Source organism: Ammospiza nelsoni, chromosome 15 (assembly GCF_027579445.1).
Source record: "Ammospiza nelsoni isolate bAmmNel1 chromosome 15, bAmmNel1.pri, whole genome shotgun sequence".
Classification (NCBI taxonomy): domain Eukaryota; kingdom Metazoa; phylum Chordata; class Aves; order Passeriformes; family Passerellidae; genus Ammospiza; species Ammospiza nelsoni.
In genome coordinates, this window is record NC_080647.1 from 2,667,367 (window position 1) to 2,685,753 (window position 18,387).

The 18,387-nt window shown below is 40.3% G+C and overlaps 1 protein-coding gene across 2 annotated transcripts in view; it reads right to left on the reverse strand.

The window, feature by feature from the left end:
• Window positions 1–809: 809 nt before the first annotated feature.
• PCDH11X (protocadherin 11 X-linked) overlaps window positions 810–18,387 on the reverse strand; it is a 78,399-nt gene continuing 60,821 nt past the window's right edge. For both annotated transcript variants that reach the window (XM_059483167.1, XM_059483168.1), the window contains 3 exons: window positions 14,482–14,529; window positions 8,890–11,376; window positions 810–2,576 (listed from right to left, as the gene is read on the reverse strand). In XM_059483167.1, coding sequence (XP_059339150.1) covers window positions 2,571–2,576; window positions 8,890–11,376; window positions 14,482–14,529 — 2,541 coding nt within the window. In that variant the 3' untranslated portion in view covers window positions 810–2,570. The remainder of the gene's footprint in view (window positions 2,577–8,889; window positions 11,377–14,481; window positions 14,530–18,387) is intronic.

Sequence of the window (18,387 nt, forward strand, 5' to 3'; positions counted from 1 at the left end):
TAAAATCATCCCAGATGCTTTTAGAATTGATAATTAGTAGACTAGATTGGTAGGACCAGTGCAAAACCAGGAAAAAGAGCTTCAGCTAAGTTAAAAGCAAAGGAACTCAAAATGAAGTATATTCTTCTCTGAAAACACATAACTGGCACATCTGGTACAAGAAAGGTACTTATCAAAGGTTCTCTTCATACTCAATGTAAGAAAGTAGGCACTTCTAGAGGATATGAAGTCCTAAAATCAAAATAACCTGCTACAGCCTATCTATGCCTTGTCACCACTGGAGGAAAAAACTGAGGGCAGCTACATGTTCACTTGAGATGACTAAATTTCATTATTAAAAAAAAAAAAAAAAAAAAAAAACCCACAAAAAAATCCCAAAAATGTTTGAATGTAAGCATTGAAATTATTTGGTGCTTCTCTTAATCAACCATTAAGTTTATGTACGGGGGTTTTGTCAAAAGGGAAATCCAACCTAATTCTCATAAAGGAGAGAAATCCAAAGAGACTCAAAGTCAAACCAGAAACTCCAAGCCTGTGCAACCATCCTGTCTGCCTGACAAAGCACTCTGAATGGGGCCCAAGGGCTGTAACTCAACCATCACTGAATTTTGCCATCACCCACCTAGCAAACACCTGCACAAACAACAGCAGCAGGAGCAGAGGCAGGGACCCCAAACAGCACCTCTGGGAGAAATCCCAGCATGAATTTTAAATGGCTGAGCTGTGGCACTGAGTCAATAAATGTCACTGCATGTCTGACCACTGGGAGGGCTGGGGGAACTTTAGTTTGAAGCATAAAATGCTGCAAGGCTGCTAAAAACAGGAAGAGCAAAACTGTCTGACAGGTACATGAAGTTCTTCCCAAGAAAATGATCCCATCATGGGCAATGAAAAGCTCTCTGTAACAGTCATAGATATAATTATGCAATACAATATGCTGAATTACAATACGTACTCCATTAGTAATAGAATTTATTTTACAGTTCAAATAGCCAAATACACATTGGTTTCTTTTTTAAAGAGCCAGATAGCAAATGTGGAGCAAACTATAGGCAACAGTCATGGTAGACATTCTGCAGTCCAAGAACTGAGGCAACGTGATTATTAAGTACAAGCCTATAAATATCTTTACATCAAACATACAGCAATGTGTAAGAATTCCATGTTGTAGTCTAATCCATGAATCATTAATAACTGTTTTCTTTAAAAGAACGTTCTATATACTGTATACATCCCAGTTAAAAGCAGTGTCTGTATTTCATTTTATTCTAGCAAACTAATATTACATGTCTTCATATAAGTGCAGAAAACAGGGTTCTTTATACTCCTTTGCTTCCTAAGAGATTTTGCATTGCATATGAAATTCTAATATTATAGATGATACATATTAAGCATTACTCCCTAAAATGTGAGGCAATATACAAGAACTTGCAACCAACCTTCAAACAAAGCTATGATACTCAAGTTTTATTTTGTAAATGAGCCGTGCTAAATAACAAATGATAATATAAAAAAACACTTTAGTTAAAAAAAAGAAACAGCAAACAAGCCAACCAAAAAAAACCCAAACTTTATAGAAGAATAATTGGGGAAGAAAAAGAAACAACAGTAGGCAATTTACCCCCATGTGCTGGCTAACAGTGAAAAATTATGTCCACTATTTCCTATTTTATTACACTGAAAACCAAGCCACTGGATTTATGACTTTCTTTTTAAATAAAAACACTTTAAAAGGTTAAATGTTTGGCACCTGTTAAATAGACATTATCTAGACTTCAGCAAGCAAAATGAAAATTAAATTTTCCTTTTAAAAGTTATGTGAGTGCTTTCCAGTTATTTAAAAGGTGACCATTTATTACAAAATGTTGTGGATAAGAAAGCAGCAAGTGCTAGTTTTTCACTACTACTATTGTGCCTAAAAAATGAGAAAGCAGTGACTTGATCATTTCTATTTATGATCCATAGCAGCAATATCATCATTAAAAATATTATGGATACATATAAATAACATTTAACTCTTAATATGTGTAATGGTGCTATAAGTGACAACAACTCAGTTGTTTTCATTTTAAATGCAGGGAGTATAAAGAACTTTACATTCTCTTTTTAACATATGAATAAAATTTATTGCTCCCTTTTAATATATCCATAGAAACAAAATTCCTAATTGTTTCAACTAAAATAAATAAGGAAAAAAAACTAAATCTGGGACAAGAAGATGATTACAAGCAAAATAAATTTACCATAATCACCAACCGTGAAGAAGGATGGGTCACATTACTTTTGTTTTCTTAGCAAAACTACGTTATAGAACACTATAGCACAACGTACTAAAATTTCTTTGTCTTTTCCTTTTAAAAAAATCCTTGCCCTTGATACCTTTCAGTAGGGCAGCTTGAACAGTTCATGGTCACTTCCAAACCCCTCTGGAGATGAGTCGATAAATTTCTTCGGCAACCAGAGCCAGGACAAAGGGCTTTCTCGTGCTATTTCCTTGTTCCCATGTTTGCTGGCTTAACATCATTGAGTACACGTACGACTTCAGTACATAACATCAGCTGGGATGGCCTTCAGAGCTGGCAAACAGAGAAACAGCATGAGAAAAGCCCTTTCCTGCAGCATTTGCACCATAAATTGTCACGTTCGCTTCCGAATTTCTACCGAACCTCGAGTGCGGCGCGGCCCGAGGCGCTCCAAGCACCCAACCCCTCCTGGGGCGCCTGTGCTCCACACACAGAGCACAAATGCTGCAGCACAAGGAGACACACAAATACCTGCTGTGGATATTATTCTAAGTTTCTTACTCCTTTTTCTGCTTTATCCACTCTAGCCCAAAGTGCTGTTGCAAGACTAGAGGTGTCAGAAGGCTGCTGCACCACCTAGAACTGGTTCTACAGGGATTCTGTGGAATTCATGCAAAAGCGTTGCTCCTAAAAGCATAAAATATTTATTTGAAGAATTATTTTGCATCTTTAATCTAGTTATCATCAGCAGGATTAGTCCTAAAGATTCACAGAAGTTAGGTTGCACTACCTAGAACTGGTTCTACAGGGGTTTTGTGGAATTCGTGCCAAAGCATTGCTCCTAAAAGCATAAAAATATTTTTTTATTTGAAGAATTATTTTGCATCTTGAATCTAAATTTATCATTAACAGAATTAGTCCTAAAGACTGACAGAAATTAGGCTGCCTTACCTAGAACTGGTTCTACAAGGGTTTTGTGGACCTCATGCAAAAGCATTGCTCCTAAAAGCATAAAATACTATTTATTTAAAGAATTATTTTGCATCTTCAATCTAAATTTATCATCAGTAGGTTTAGTCCTAAAGATTCACAGAAATTAAGCCATTCTGATCAATTATTTGACAGAAAAGAAAGCGCTGTCAATACCACAGTCCCCAAGACACCAGCCACTCACTGGTCAGGAAATTGCTATCAGCTGCAGATTATTGAGTGCAATACCTTCTGGGAGAAAGCAGGAAAATAAACAAGTGTGAAAATTAAACCAGAGTTAAGTCAGACTTCACTGTTAGCAATGGTTTATAGTTAAGTAAGGCATTTGAAACGGCACAGTTGGGTCACATGGAGAAAAAAGTAAACTTTTCAGTTATCCCACTGAAAAAAATGATGTGAAATGTGCCTAATGTTTGAAAAATTACTTTGTTTCTACCCCAAGCCAAGTGGCTATTGCAGAGGGAGTTGTGTGTCATTCTGCACAAAAGTCACTCAGTTATTAATGCTGGAACCTCATTTACCAACTTTAGGATAAACTCAATCAATGAGGTCTTACTGGGGAAAAAAAAAGAAAAAAGTGCCTTTTTTTGCTCTCAATTTTTTTGTCATATTCAAAATCTTTCGTAATTTCCTCACACAAAACAAATTTCTTTTTCACTCCTTTTCATGCTCTGTTTTTGCCTTCTACTATGAGGCAAAGGGGGCACTTTCCAGATATCTCCCTCCATGATTTTCTAGTGAAATGTATTAAAAGAAATCACTGAAGATTTTCTACCAATGTTGAACAGAGGAAAAGTATTTTCTTGACCAGCTTTACTTCAGTAGTGATCCACATTTAAATAATTGCTTGTTAACTTCTGACTTGCACACTTTGACTCATATTTCAATTAGAAATCTCTTCTCCAAATTATTTTTTTTTCCTTTTTTTTGGTGAAATGAGTGTGCATGGCAGCAGATCAGAACCACGAGCAAAATTACCAGTCAGAAAAGTAAGGTAAAATAACAAGAATACTTAGAATCACAGTAATCCATTTTAGGAAGGGCTTATACCAACATTTATTTAGCTAAAAATTAGGAGAAAATGTTCTTTGAGTGTAATTTACTCTGTATCTGCCAATACAGAACACCAGTGCTATGTCTGTTTTACACCTCAGAGCATCAGCCTTGCCTACTGATGATTACAGGATTCTAAATTGAACTCACTGTTATTACACAAAACAAAAAATCCTGCAGCTAAATATTGATAGAACAGGTGAGTTTCAGAGCTGTTCTTTTCAGGAACACTGCAATATTCCTTCCACTCACATCCTGAGCAGACTGTTCTCACAGTGTAATGACATTTCAGCACATTTTAAATCAGAAACCCAAATACCCCATAACTGTAAGCAGGTCTAAGCAGGCAGTGATAGAATCACAGAATTGAGGCAGTGGGGGCCCAAAATTCAATATATTTGAAATGAGGGCTACTTTCCATTCATGTTTCTGTGAGGAGTGTAATGTCTGCCTCCATCAGCTCCTAACAAACCAGCAGAGAATTTCATCTGAAATTTCTATTCGTGAGTGTGGGTAAGTTCATAGATGAGAGAATCCCGCCAGCTGAACTCCACTAATGAAGATCTGCATCAGCAAAGTGACAGAAATCCGTCTCCAGGCCTGCTCCCTCCCTCAGCAGCTTCCCCAACAAGGTGCAGCTGAACCCACTGACACACCAGAGACCTGTGGGGTGCAGGGAGAACCCCCAAAAAAAGCAGAAAATCCCGAATCAGAGCACATTGCACCTTCCAGCTCCTCCAGTGGCAGAGGCGCTGCCTCCATGGGCACTCAAGCTCCTCAAGGCAGAAAAATCTTGTTCTGGAGTTGAAGATGACAACCCAAAAGGACCTCAGTAACCAGGTGAAAATTTGCCAAGATTTCCCCTGTCCTGTTGGATGCATTCTACTGGTTTCCACATCTGAAATACCATTCAGTAAAAGAAAGGGACAAGAAGAATAGAACGCACTGCAGGTTCTGATGAATCTTTGCAGCTTTAGCTTCTTTGAATCAAGCTGCCACAGATAACACTGTGCTCTATAATTATTCATGTTTTGACTAGACAGGCTGATACCTAGGCAGGCATTTGAAATGTCTGAATGTTGTTTTAAAGTGCATGAGCAAAGATTTCAGATTTTGAAATCGTGTTACATGAAAATGAGACTGAAGCAAACTCCTCTCTCCCTTCTTCTCATCATCCCCATGCAAATGCAAAGAGAATTAGAAGATTTGTGTCACTGTGGAACACTTCACACACTTTGCTCCCACTGAGGTGAACATCAAAAATAACTGAGCTTTTACAAAGCTTGCAGACAAATAAACTTTAAAGATGCTTTGTGTTTCTGCACCAAAGAAAACTTTCTGAAGCCCACAAGTGCCAAAACAACGGAAATCTGATGGCATGGAAAGTCAGCTTGATTTTTGAACACTCTAGATATCCTATTTGAAAGCCCTTATAATAAAGTCCCTTCACAATTTATCACTTGGTAAAACTCCTTTAAAAGAATTATCTCTACTACATCCACCAAAAACGTTACTCTGAGGGTCTATTGTCACTAGTAGTGTCTAACTCCTCCTGGTAACTTCAGAGTAATACCAGCACCCCTGCCCCTTGCCCTCACATACAAATAGAACAAAATTTGACCTCTCATTTAGGGGACATTACATGAAGAACAAACTTTCCCTCTTCAGTTTCCTGCAGTTTATGGTTCAAAGTGTCCTCAGCTGCTTCAGGAGTCTCCAATTGCTTCCCCATAAAAATTTCAGCTGTGGCACTGCTGTATTTATTTGCCCACATGACCACTAAACAGATATTTTGGGGGTTTTTAATAGAAAAACCTTTCCCTCTCTGCTTGCATGCTTTTTAAGTACAACTGCCATAATGACTTTCTGTCATTTTATAGATCACTTAGACAAATTTAGCAGTAAAGCAAAGGCATAATTTCCTTTCTTTAAAGACTCGAATCAATACCATTCAGACAGACACAAAATTTAGAGCTTCCAGAGAAAACATATATTTTTAGCTGTACCACAATATTATTTCAAATATCTGAGGAGAAAACTTTGCATGAACAAACCTAACAATAGCTGAGATGTGCATCCTATAATAATATCAGTCCCCATTACAAACTGAAGAGACACTTCACAGTGAACAGAACATTCTTTAGGCTCCTTCAGAACCTTGGGCTTGTAAAATAGCTGCACTATGGTAAAAGTGGTAAATGATGATATTTCCCCCTCACATCAGGCATTTTATTTTCACTTCTCAAACTGGCACATCTCCCTTTTTAACTGAACTGACTTGTCCTAGAGTTCTCTGCAAATTCAGAGCGTGCCTGACACAAGATGCTCCAGAACCACAGGGATCCTGCTGGTGTCTGAGGCTGAAGGGTGCTGGGACAGCAGCTGGAGACAGCTCTGTGCCTCAGGATTACTTCTGTTTGTATTTGTTTGGGTTTTGTTTTTGTTTTTTTTTTTTTTTTGCTGGCTAACAGAGACAACTCTCAAGTAGCCCATCCTGAGCCCCACAAGAGATAAAACTACCCAGACTACAAATACAGGCTAGGAGTGAGAGTGACTTTTAAAAGATATGTTGAGCTTTAAGAAATTCTTTACTTGTATTTGCTTACCAAAAAACATAGTTTTCATTTAGTCACAGTCAAACACAACACAAAGGATTTTCTCTAATGGTCTAACTTATGTATATAATGCATTAATGAAATTATATATTTTTTTTTAACGTGAATTCATGTGTTTAAAGGTGACTGCTCTTTCCAAATTAGTGTAAAGGGCCATTGAGGTGATAAATTACCCTTCCTCCAAACAAGGTGTTCGCTTTCATGCTGAAAAATATCCCTTAGAGAAGGATAGCTGCAATTTTAACAAAATCAGTGCAAACTGTAACAATAATCTCTTTTTTTGTCCATTCACCATATCATCCTAACAATGTTAGGTGCAGCTCTATGAAGATAAGCTGGTACCAGCTAGTGAGCATTAATAAAACCCCACAGTTCTATTCTGCTTTTCCAGATAGGAAACCCTGCCACAGACCTTTAAGGCACAGATAAAAGGAAATGCTCCTTCCCCCAACCAACTTTGCAGAAGAGAATTGCTTCCCATGCCACTTTCTGGGCTTTCACTGCCACAGAAGGGACCCTGGGAGCCACGAGCTTGCTTTCTTTGTTGGCAGCATTACTGCAGGACAAAGTGGGTTTCAGCAGACAATGGCAGAGCCTTTTCGACTCACAGGAACTGCACCAGAACTCCATTGACAAAAATCACTTAGATCAGACCTACAGAAATGCTGGAAACAGCACTGCCCTCTGCTCAGAGCGATGGGGGTTCAAACAGATGAACAAACTGGCAAGAGGATTTTCTCATATGCAATTTAGCTTAACACACCTAAATACATTGCTTAAAAAATGTTATCCACAGTGATATAGATCACCATACAAATTTGTGTTGGTAAAGGGAACAAAAATAGAATATAAGAAACAACATATCCTGAAATTTTCAAAGATATGATGACTGTTCTGAATGAGAAGCTTTTTTAATGAACGCTGTTATCATTACAGTCGTAATAAAACAAAGCACCCTGAAAAAATTCAGCTGGAGGAAGAAATTCACCAGACTTAAGTCATGCTGAGGATTTGCTCCCAAGCAATATATTGAGTTAAGCATATTATCAAGTTAAAATATATTATCAGTAATAAAAAAAACACTCCTGAAGTGTTACTTTATGATTAATTCCTTAACCAACCAAAGCTTAACTAGAAAACTATACCCACTGAACCCTCTGTGATACTTGGGAAGAAAGAGTAGCAAACAGGAAAAACAGAAAAGTTTTATTAAACTGTTCAAAATATGGATAAATATTAGATTCTATTTCCAGTGATTTAAAGCTTTTCTGTAGGGTCTTGAAGAATAAAGGGTACTTGAGGTCTCAATTTATTTTTAATTTTAAGCTGAGGATTCTTTAGACATTCCCTTTGTTGTACTGCATTTCTGAGGAGCTAATACCTGGTTTATCAGGCAGAGCAGCAAATAAGTGAGCTCAACTATGCTGATGTTTCTAATTTTTCCTTAACTCTGCCTGTCAGCTGTGTCATTCCACCAGACTTAAGGCTCCTTCCAGTCTGAAAACGCCTCAAACTCTCGGAGGAAAATCCTCTCGTGCTCCTGAGAGACCTTGAAGCAAAGCTACACCCAAATGAAGGCAGCAATCCCAGACTCCATTAATATTAAGAACCACTTATGAGAGCTCCTCTAAAGCTTCATTGCTTTCCCCCCAGCTTGTTTGGATGCTCGAGCACACCAGGCTGGGGGGGACAGTCCCACCCTGAGCCCTGCGAGCCGCTCGAGGTGAGGTGGGAAGTGCCATGCTGCCATCTGCAGTCAGGACACCACCACAGGGAGCTCTGCCTGCTCCATCTCCTCACAGACAACGCTCTTTGCCCTTCCCATTTTCTCCCTTACCGCTCAGGAAGCTGGAATTGTTTGTTTTACAACGCCTCGACTCTCAAAGCTTTACTCCTTGCAGGAGAACTTGCAGCGCCTCAAACTGGAGTTACAGGATTGGCAAAGTAAGGAGGGAAAGAGGGAAAAATCACCTTAAAAACTCCATTACCTGTCTGGTGTGTATGGGGCCTGGGGTCTTGAAGCCTCCTTGACAGCTGCATTCAGAAACACTGTAAGGGTCCGAGCTGCTGGATGAGCACTTGGAAAGCGAGTCACAGCCCACCACAAAGGTGTTATCTAGAGGCAATTCCTGAATGACATGGTGCTTCTTGGGGGGTACAGGAGTCTCAGGTTTAATTTGAAAGGTAGGCTGCGGAGAAGCAGACTTGTAGTGCTTTGCTAAGTCTGGGCTGTCAGGTTTAAATGTGGTTGGTGTGGTGGCCCAGTTATATTTTCCCATAGTCTGTTCTTCTAGCTCTACGGGAATGTCTAAAGTGCCATTTATGTGCTCGTGGCCAGGATCATCAGGCTTAGATTCTTCAATAGTCACAAAGTTGAGGAGGAGACTCTTTGGAGAGCGCTTCTTCTTCTTCTTCTTTTTCTTGATCTGCCTATTCTCTTGGTTGGGGGAAACCCATTCACCACTCTGCTTATTTTTTTGGACAACCTTGTGCCTGGGCGTCTGGCGGCACCGGACTAAGGCGGTAACAAAAATTACCAGAATAACTGTCATGGTGCCTGCAATAATGGCAATGATGATCTTGACATAATCATTGGTCTGTGGGGTTATCTCACCATCCCCAATGTTCTGGCCAACTGGAGTTTCCATGTTCCTACGCACCAGCTCTTGCACGTAGGAGCTGTTGGTGACCGTCTCGTTCACAAACAAGTGCACAAGAGCTATGGTGTAAAGAGACTCCGGCTGCCCCAGGTCGTTCACCTTGATCACCAGTCTGTGCAGGCCATGATCTGATGTGATTACCTTCTCTTTCAAAGTGATGTTGCCTGTTAATTGGTCAATGGTAAACAAGCCCCTGGAGTTCCCACCTATGATGCTATAGCGGAGCTCTGCGTTCATTCCCGTGTCATTATCAACTGCAAAGACTTTGGTGACTACAGACCCCGGGCTGGCTGACGTTGGGACCAGCTCATAGGAATAATTAGAGGAGGGAATAACAAAAACAGGCCTGTTATCATTTACATCAACAACATTGATGGTCACTTTGGCAGTTGAGGAACGCTGCAGTCTTCCTCCATCCACTGCTTTCACCTGGAAAGTGTATGACCCCTGCTGCTCCCTATCAAAGGTAATATTAGGCCTTATTACACCAGTGAGGGGATCTATAATGAAATTATCTCTACCATTTAAGATAGAGAGAGTGACTGCAGCGTTGTCTCCCGCGTCAGCATCCGTAACTGTGATAAGCCCCACCGTACCGTACATGGGCAGGTTTTCTGGCACGTAGAAATTATATTCATTATGTGTGAAAGCAGGGCTGTTATCATTCTGGTCCAGCACTGACACCGTCACAGTGGCATTGGTCTGCAAAGGTGGCATCCCATTATCCTTAGCCAGCACAGTGAAGGAGTACCTGTCCTGCTTTTCTCTGTCAAGCTTTCTCACTGCTGTCAGGATGCCTGTGCGGCGGTCCAGGTTGAAAATTGGGGGAGCATCAGGACCCAGGATGTAGCTGATCTCGGCATTCCGCCCGCTGTCGGCGTCTGTAGCGCTGATCTTGGTCAGCTGAGTGCCCGGAGCGTTGTTTTCAGGGATGGAAAGGCCTATGATGGGCTGGGTGAACACTGGGGCGTTGTCATTTTCATCCTTAATTTTGATCAGGAGCATTGCAGACTGGTTTAAGGGAGGCTTCCCTGAATCTGAAGCCACTATTTTGATGGCATATTCCCGTGTAGCTTCATAGTCTAGAAAGGTGGCTGTCTCCAGGAGAAACTGATTATCAAACACTGGTTTTAGCCTGAAAGGAACATCGTGATCTGTAAAACAGGTAACCTTCCCATTCTGGTCAGCGTCCTTGTCCATGACTGTTATCAAAGCAATTTTTGTATTAAGGGGAGCCTTCTCAGACAAAAGCACTGTCCCGTTCACGGGGTTGATGATGTACCTGGTGTCTATTGACGGGACATTGTCATTGATATCTGTGACATTAACAGTCACCGTGGCTCTCGAGGGAGTGGAGCTGCCATCGCTCGCCAGAACAGTCAGTTTGTGCACGGGGGACTCCTCCCTGTCCAGTGGCTCCCGGATGGTGATGAGCCCAGTGGTGTTGTCGATGGCAAAGAGCCTTTTGGCCAGGCTGGAGATCTGGTTGCTGAAGTAGAAGTGGATCTGCGCGTTGGAGCCCAGGTCGGCGTCGGTGGCGTGGAGCTGGGACACGGAGGTGCCCACGGGGGCGTTCTCGGGCACGCTGACCTCCACGTCGTTCTCCTTGAACACCGGGCGGTTGTCGTTGACGTCGGTCACCGTCACCTGCAGGATGGCGGTGCTGGACCTCGGGGGGCTCCCGCCGTCTTCCACTTTGATTTTCATCACATAGGTGTCCTTCTGCTCCCTGTCCAGGATCTGCTGCACAATCAGTTGAGGCCACTTGTCTCCCTCGGGTGTCTCAGTTATGTCAAGACCAAATACATTTTGACCCTACGAGACACAGAAAGAACACACTTGAGCTTGACAGTGTATTTAAAAAAAAAAAAATCCCATTATCTTTCTGAAATTTTCATGGAATATAAATTCATGCATATACTCCATACAGAAATCTATATTTCTATATTTATGTTTATTATTCCATATCTAGTTTTGCTTTAAGCTCCAGAGCCTTGAGAAAGCTTCAGAGCAAACATGGCAATAAACAGATATTTTAGAAAAAGGGGAAATGTAAGAGTGGTGGTGATTTTTTTCATCCAGATTCTCTATTCCTATAGAAAAGTTATTAAATTCCTGTACTGATGTAATTCAGTTTCTCTGTTGTATGAGTGAGTGTGGAAATGAGGAATGAAGCCAAAGTTCAGTCACTGGAGGACCTATTCCAATATTCAATTTCAAGGAAACCAACAAAGATAAAGGGATTATTTCTCTGCTTGTGGAGCAACTCTGGACATGATCTGAAACCATTAGCATAAAAAACCAAAACAAAACAAAAAAAACCAACCAACCAAACATAAAAACCCCACCAAACCAATACCATCACTGATCAAGTGCTTACTACATAATTTAGATGTCAGATGATACAGACAAAAGTAAATCCTAACAGTTAATCAGAAATATATTTAAAAACTCATTAAAGCTATTCCTGCATTCATCATTATATGTTTTATATTTGTAGTGAAATTGCAATCCCAGTGAAAAAAAGAAGACTTATTTTCATTTCAAAAATATCACAGAACTGCGAGATCAATTTGAAAATTATCAATATTTTTCATGGGGTTTGTTGAACATCTCTGGAACTGCATCAAAATGCTACATATATTGCACAAACACAGCTTTTAAAAAAAACAGTAGTGCTGACAAATCTGCTAAAATAAATATTGGAATCTAGAACTAAATTCTCTCTCTTGTGCTGTCTCTTCAGACAAGCAGGAATGCAGAACAGTGCAATTATCCTCTTTTCTCATATCTCACCACATAGAGGAATGATGTAAAGAAAATTTTCCAGCCACAACTTCCGTAAGGGCAGGGCTAGAATGCAGACAGCTAACGCTGAATGCATGGGATGACCAGAAAAAAGAAGGCATAAATAAAATTGTGGGCTAACTAGGAGTTCCTTTTAATGTGTAATATTTGGAAAAATGAACAACTGTTCTTCCTCTGTTTATTCTTCTCCTCTTTCACCTTTACTCAGGTAACTGCTATAGGATCATAGATGGTTTGGGCTGGAAGGGACCTTAAAGATCCTCTCATTTCCACTGCACCAGCTGTGCTCTGAACTGGTCTGATACACTCCAGAACAAAGCAAAAGAAAATATTCCCAGTATTCAAGATTGCTCATTTCTCATGAGTTGCCAAAGATTTGCGTTCCCTGTTCCCCACCACTAAGTGAACGCATTTATAGCTTCTACAAACTTCTGAGTGAGGCTGAACTCTCACTGATTCGTTCCTCAAAGCCAGATTTTGACCCTAGATAAGCCATCTTTTATTTCATGGGGCAGAACTATTCATCCACACGTGCAAAAACCACTGTGCCACTTGCACAGCATTTGTGGCAACATTAAGTTGGCAACTGGGGACAGTATAAAGTAAACTGGAACACATTTTGAAGCACTAAAACAAATACAGATTTGGCTTCTTTAGCAGAAGGCATGAAAATATAAGCCCTGCAAATTGTTTCTAAATCAAGATATACATTTTGAACCAATTGGGGTAAATTTTAGAATGGTAATTCTATGCTGATAGGAAGCAGAGCGTGAGTTTCCTCCTCATATTCAATCTGGCTAGCAGTTATTTGCAATAAGTTTGATAATTACAAAGATATTATAAATCATATATTCTATGCTTTACCATAGATTCCAGAGGAAAGAAAATAACAGAAGCCAGAGTAAAAGGAACCAGTCAGCTCTCTTTGCCTCTTTATTTGTACACAGGCTGGCAGATGGGCACTGATTACTCTGCCATTAGATCCCACGGCTACAAGAACTTGGGACAGACTTTGAATTCTCGTGGCTGCACGTGTGGTGCCCATCTCTGCTTCCCTCATCCAGCATGGGAGAGGGGCTTTTCATCACAGCAGATGAGTTTGATATAAAATGTGGTGCTTTAGCTCCCCATTATTAGCTGTGAATGACTAGAGAACAGAAAGGAATGTGAAGATCGCTTCCAAGTTCATTGTTAACACATGAATAATTTTCTGTGGAAAGAAATATTATCTGTGTCTATTTCTTCCTATTCATTACAGGTTCAGACATCTTTTTAAACTACAGAAAAACCATTACAGAGAAGTAGACTTTCTCTTAATTCTAACAAGAGTAACTATTTCAATTTGTTGAAATAAGAATATTTCATGTTGTTTAAGAGATAAGTTAGGTGTGAAATGCTGCAAATTAACAAACGCATTTTCTAAGAACAGATAGTTCTCACATTCTAAACATTCAAAAAAATTTGATGAAACATCCAAGAAATATATTTTTAAAACTATAAATATCTACTTCTCTCCATTATGAACAAAGAAATTGAGAACTAAAGTGAGAAACATGAACAAAAACCTTCAGGATTAATTTCTTGATGTTGAAGTAAATAGCTCTACCATCATTAAAAGTTCAGTGAAGTTAAAATTTCCATTAGGGTCAGATTTCTATTGGGACTGAACTGCACCTCAGTCACCACATTATCCCAGAGATCTGAAGGATTTGTTCACACTGGGAAGGGCAAGAGTCCATTGGAAAAGCACAGTAGATAATTAACAGTTATAGAACACCTTTGCCCATTAAAACAACTTGCAGAAATAATCTCCTCCATTGATATATCACCATCCTTAGAGAAGAATGGGAGTGAGAAAAAAAAGATTGAATTTTTAGATTTAAAAGTACAACTTAAGCACTAACTATTGGAGCTAAACCAAAGTTATGCCCATCTCAGAGCCTGGATTAGCTTAAAGAGGTTCTGACCCTGCCCACAAGATCCCTTATCAGGGCAATAAGGAGCTCTGTTACCTTATCAAACTTTCATCACAGCCATTTCCATGGATTTGCACACACACTCTCTCAAATAATAAAATTTTCTTGTTGAACACTCCCTACTGTGGATATTTACCTGGTCATTTGTAATGGATCCAAATGTCCTTTTCGGAGCTGTTTTGGGCTGTCATGTGAATAAAAAATTAGAGAGAATTTTAAAAACTGCAACATTTAGGTGGTTTCATAAACACATCATCAATGACACACAGACACACAGTGTGGTAAGGCAGAACAGCTCCAAGTGCTGCAGACAGGACTGGATGTGACAAAGTGCACAGAATCTACACACAGATATTGCATTGCACAGCATGTCACCACAGGGTTCTGTTAGATCTGTGCCTGGACTGCCTGGACATTGTGGGGAAGAACGGGCAAACAGATCAGCTTCTGGTTAATGCTGATAACACAGACATGGTCCACTGTGTTCAAAACATCCTGTGGACCTGTGCTTGCAGAGCAGTAAACTGGCAAAAAGCAGCAATTTCTCAAAGTGGGGAAGGGAAAGAACGTTGCGCTAAATAATGCTACAAACCCAACTGCTCGTGATACAAAGTGCTCAGATTGAGGGAGGCCACCAGTGATTATTCCTTAAAACACACAAATTATGTAATTGTGTGTAACAAGTCTGCATTGTGAGCTGACAAAGGGTAGATCAACACTGTTCTCACTCTTCATTCAAAAGGGGATTCTGAACCTCCAGCGAAAGCCACAGGAGCAAAGGCAGCTCATTGTTTTGTGGCTGCATCTTCACCCTGCACTTATTATCAATCCTTGAGGCACTGTAAATGACAAACACATCACGAGATGTCCTTGGTTCAGCTCAATGTCAAACAGAAGTCAAGGGCCATGCACAGCTCAACCTTTCACTCATATTCTACAGGAACTCATCTCAATGACTGCTGCAAGAAGCTAGAAGTACACATGCTAGCAATCATTTTAAAAGAGAAAAGGAATAAGAAGAAAAATATTAAAATATCAGTTTCTCATTAGAAAGTGAATCAGTAATTAATTAAGTAATTACTTAAATAAAAACCTTTGGCTGAAATGTAGTTTTGAGTCCACAGGAGCCTAAAATCTTTTCAGAAAGTCCATAGAATAATGCTAAATGCTGGTTATTACACATGGAACATCACAGAAAATCTTTGCAGAACTTCAAGACAGGTCCCAGACATTTTTCCTTGCCTGTTTTTCCACGACATATGGAGCTGCTCTGTGTCTGTGCTGTCTGTCAGCAGAGAACAGAGAACAGCAGCACAGCTCCAGCTCTGAATGCAGGAAACAGACCACAGTGACATGGTGGACAACATTTCCTACAAAAACTGGAAACTAAACTTGCAGTTTTCTTTCAAAGGCGATACTTTGGCTGCGAAATTGTGAATTGCCAAAGCCAAGTTAATGTCTCAAACACAAAATATTCCACATGGCAGGCAGGAATGGATCTGTGTGTCTGCAATGGGTGCATGGGGATGCACTCAGATCCAAACCTCCCTAAGTGGCGCAGCTCTAATAAAGGTCCCAAGTCTGCTATTATTCACCCAGTGCGCAATTTGCTGTCCATGCATTCTAGAAAATTGCCATTTTTTGGACAGGCGTCCTGTTAAAGACTCCACAGTCACTCCTCTCATGACATCCCACAGCTTACAACCCAAAGTTACTGGAAATAAGTGTCATTAGTAGCGGCAGTTACCTTATGAACTGAGTGGCAAAACTTCAAAGGAGAAAAATAACATTACAAAGGTAAGAATTCCTTATAATGCAGACCTCAGCAGAGTTGCTTACAGATTTGAAACACTCTCTTTGTCAAAGCAATTCAGCCTTTTAATTTGTAGGCCAAGATTTTTAAGGCTTTTGTTCAATTTATGGTTTTCTGTCAGTGTCATGCACTGTTTCTATTGGTTTCCTTTGAAGAAAGAAAAAAGTTTAGCTTGGAATAAACTGAACTTTCAGGTTCAGAACCACAGTAAAAATAGGATTTGTAAGCACCCAATTATGCATAAACCTAAAGTGAATTTTCTGCATTCAGAATCCCAATTAGCTCCATTCCTATGGAAGAGTTGAGGAGATCATATTATGAGCAATGTAATGTCTGCACCATAACTTGCTACTTCTTCTCCTCCTATACCAAAAAAAACCCAAAAAATCCAAAGAAAATCAAACCTAAAAAAACCCATAAACCTGAATATTTTATTGTAATAAAAATTCACTTCATCCACCTCTAAAAACAGGGGTGGCAATAATGGTGAACCCACATTGCTGCTCTAACAGGACACAAAATTCCCAAGAAACTCCTTTCAAGGAACTGGGCCATCACTTGAGTGGTCTTTCACAATGCACAGCAAACATACAATTTTATATTTCAGAAAAATATGCAGCTGCACCACAAAACTGTAAGGAATTTATGTTCACAATACTCTTGCTGTATAAACAGTTGCAGACTAACTAAAGATGGGAAACTGAAGTACAGAGACACTTTTATCAATTGTCCAAAGTTTGTAGCTGGTCTGAGAAAGGCAGACCACTTCTGAGTTACTAATCATGTTTCAAATTAAACTTCAGAATTTTAAACTTTAGAAGCTAACTGTTAGAATTCCACTTTAGGAGCTAAACTTAAGAATTGTAAACTTGAGGCAAATTTACTTCATTTAGAGACACTTTGACCACAACAAGGGAGGTCAACAGCTGCAGGTAACAACAAGGGAGGAAACCTCCCCTCCTAATCTCCTCCATTACAGTTGTTCAGAAATATTCACAGACATCCCACTGAACAAAAAGCTACATTTTCAACACCCTGAGGATATTCAGATTAAGGTATTAAACATGTTTGAGCTTTGCTCTGAATTCCCATGATAAAGCTCCAGACACCTGATGTTTCTGCCTTTGGATTCACTCACTACAGATATATAATGAAGGGAAAAAAAATAGGATTTATATCAGGCAACAATACAGCCAACAAGCGCATTTTGATATTTGCATTATACAAGGTGACAGTTACACATTTGCTCTATTTCCTGGCTGAGAAGAGGCGCAGAACCGAGGATGTGCCAGGAAGGGAAATCAATGAGCGCGAGGCTCCAGCGCTGTGCCTTTGGAGGGGGCGCTGACAGCCCTGTTCAGCTGCTCAGAACAGCTCCTAAATCACAACCTCCTTGTGCCTCGGCAGCCAGAGGCTCTGCCTGAGCTCCCAGTGGCACACTTGGAGCTCGGGGTGAGCCCTGCCAGGTGCTGGTGAGGGGTGAGCCTGCTGCGCCCTCCTCTCCCTGCCTGCGCATCAGCGCTGCCAGGCAGGAGGGGATTCAACCTGGCAGCCACTCGTGCAGCAGGAACACTGCACAGAAACACGCCAGCCAGCTCTGAAAACTCCTCTCCCCTGCAGCAGGGGCTGTGCAGCATCCCCAGCGGGCAGGGATCTCAGTGGACATGGGGGTTATGGGTGTGTGCGGACTCAGTTCGCGGCAAATGGGATAACAAAATATAAAATAGACTGCAATAAAATAGACTTGTGTCACAGACACCTTTTATGGAAAATCCTTTCCTTAGGGTTTTTCCTCCTGAGAAGCTGGGAGGCCTCAGGAACAAAATGCAAACAATGGTTATCTGTTGCTGTGGGATGCAACAGGTGCATCTGGGATTGGTCTCATGTGGTTGTTTCTAATTAATGGCCAATCACAGTCAGCTGGCTCCGACAGAGTCTGAGACCCAAGCCTTTGTTATCATTCCTTATTTTCTATTCTTAGCTAGTCTGATGAAATCCTTTCTTCTATTCTTTTAGTATAGTTTAATATAATATATATCATAAAATAATAAATGAAGCCTTCTGAAACATGGAGTCAGATCCTCATCTCCTCCCTCAGCCTCAGACCCCTGCGAACACGGTCACAGACTTGTGCTTTGCTACAAACATCTGCAAATCAGCATTCATTAAATTAATGTACAGTTATTATCTCATTCCCTCCTATACACACATCCACACACAAATTCAGTG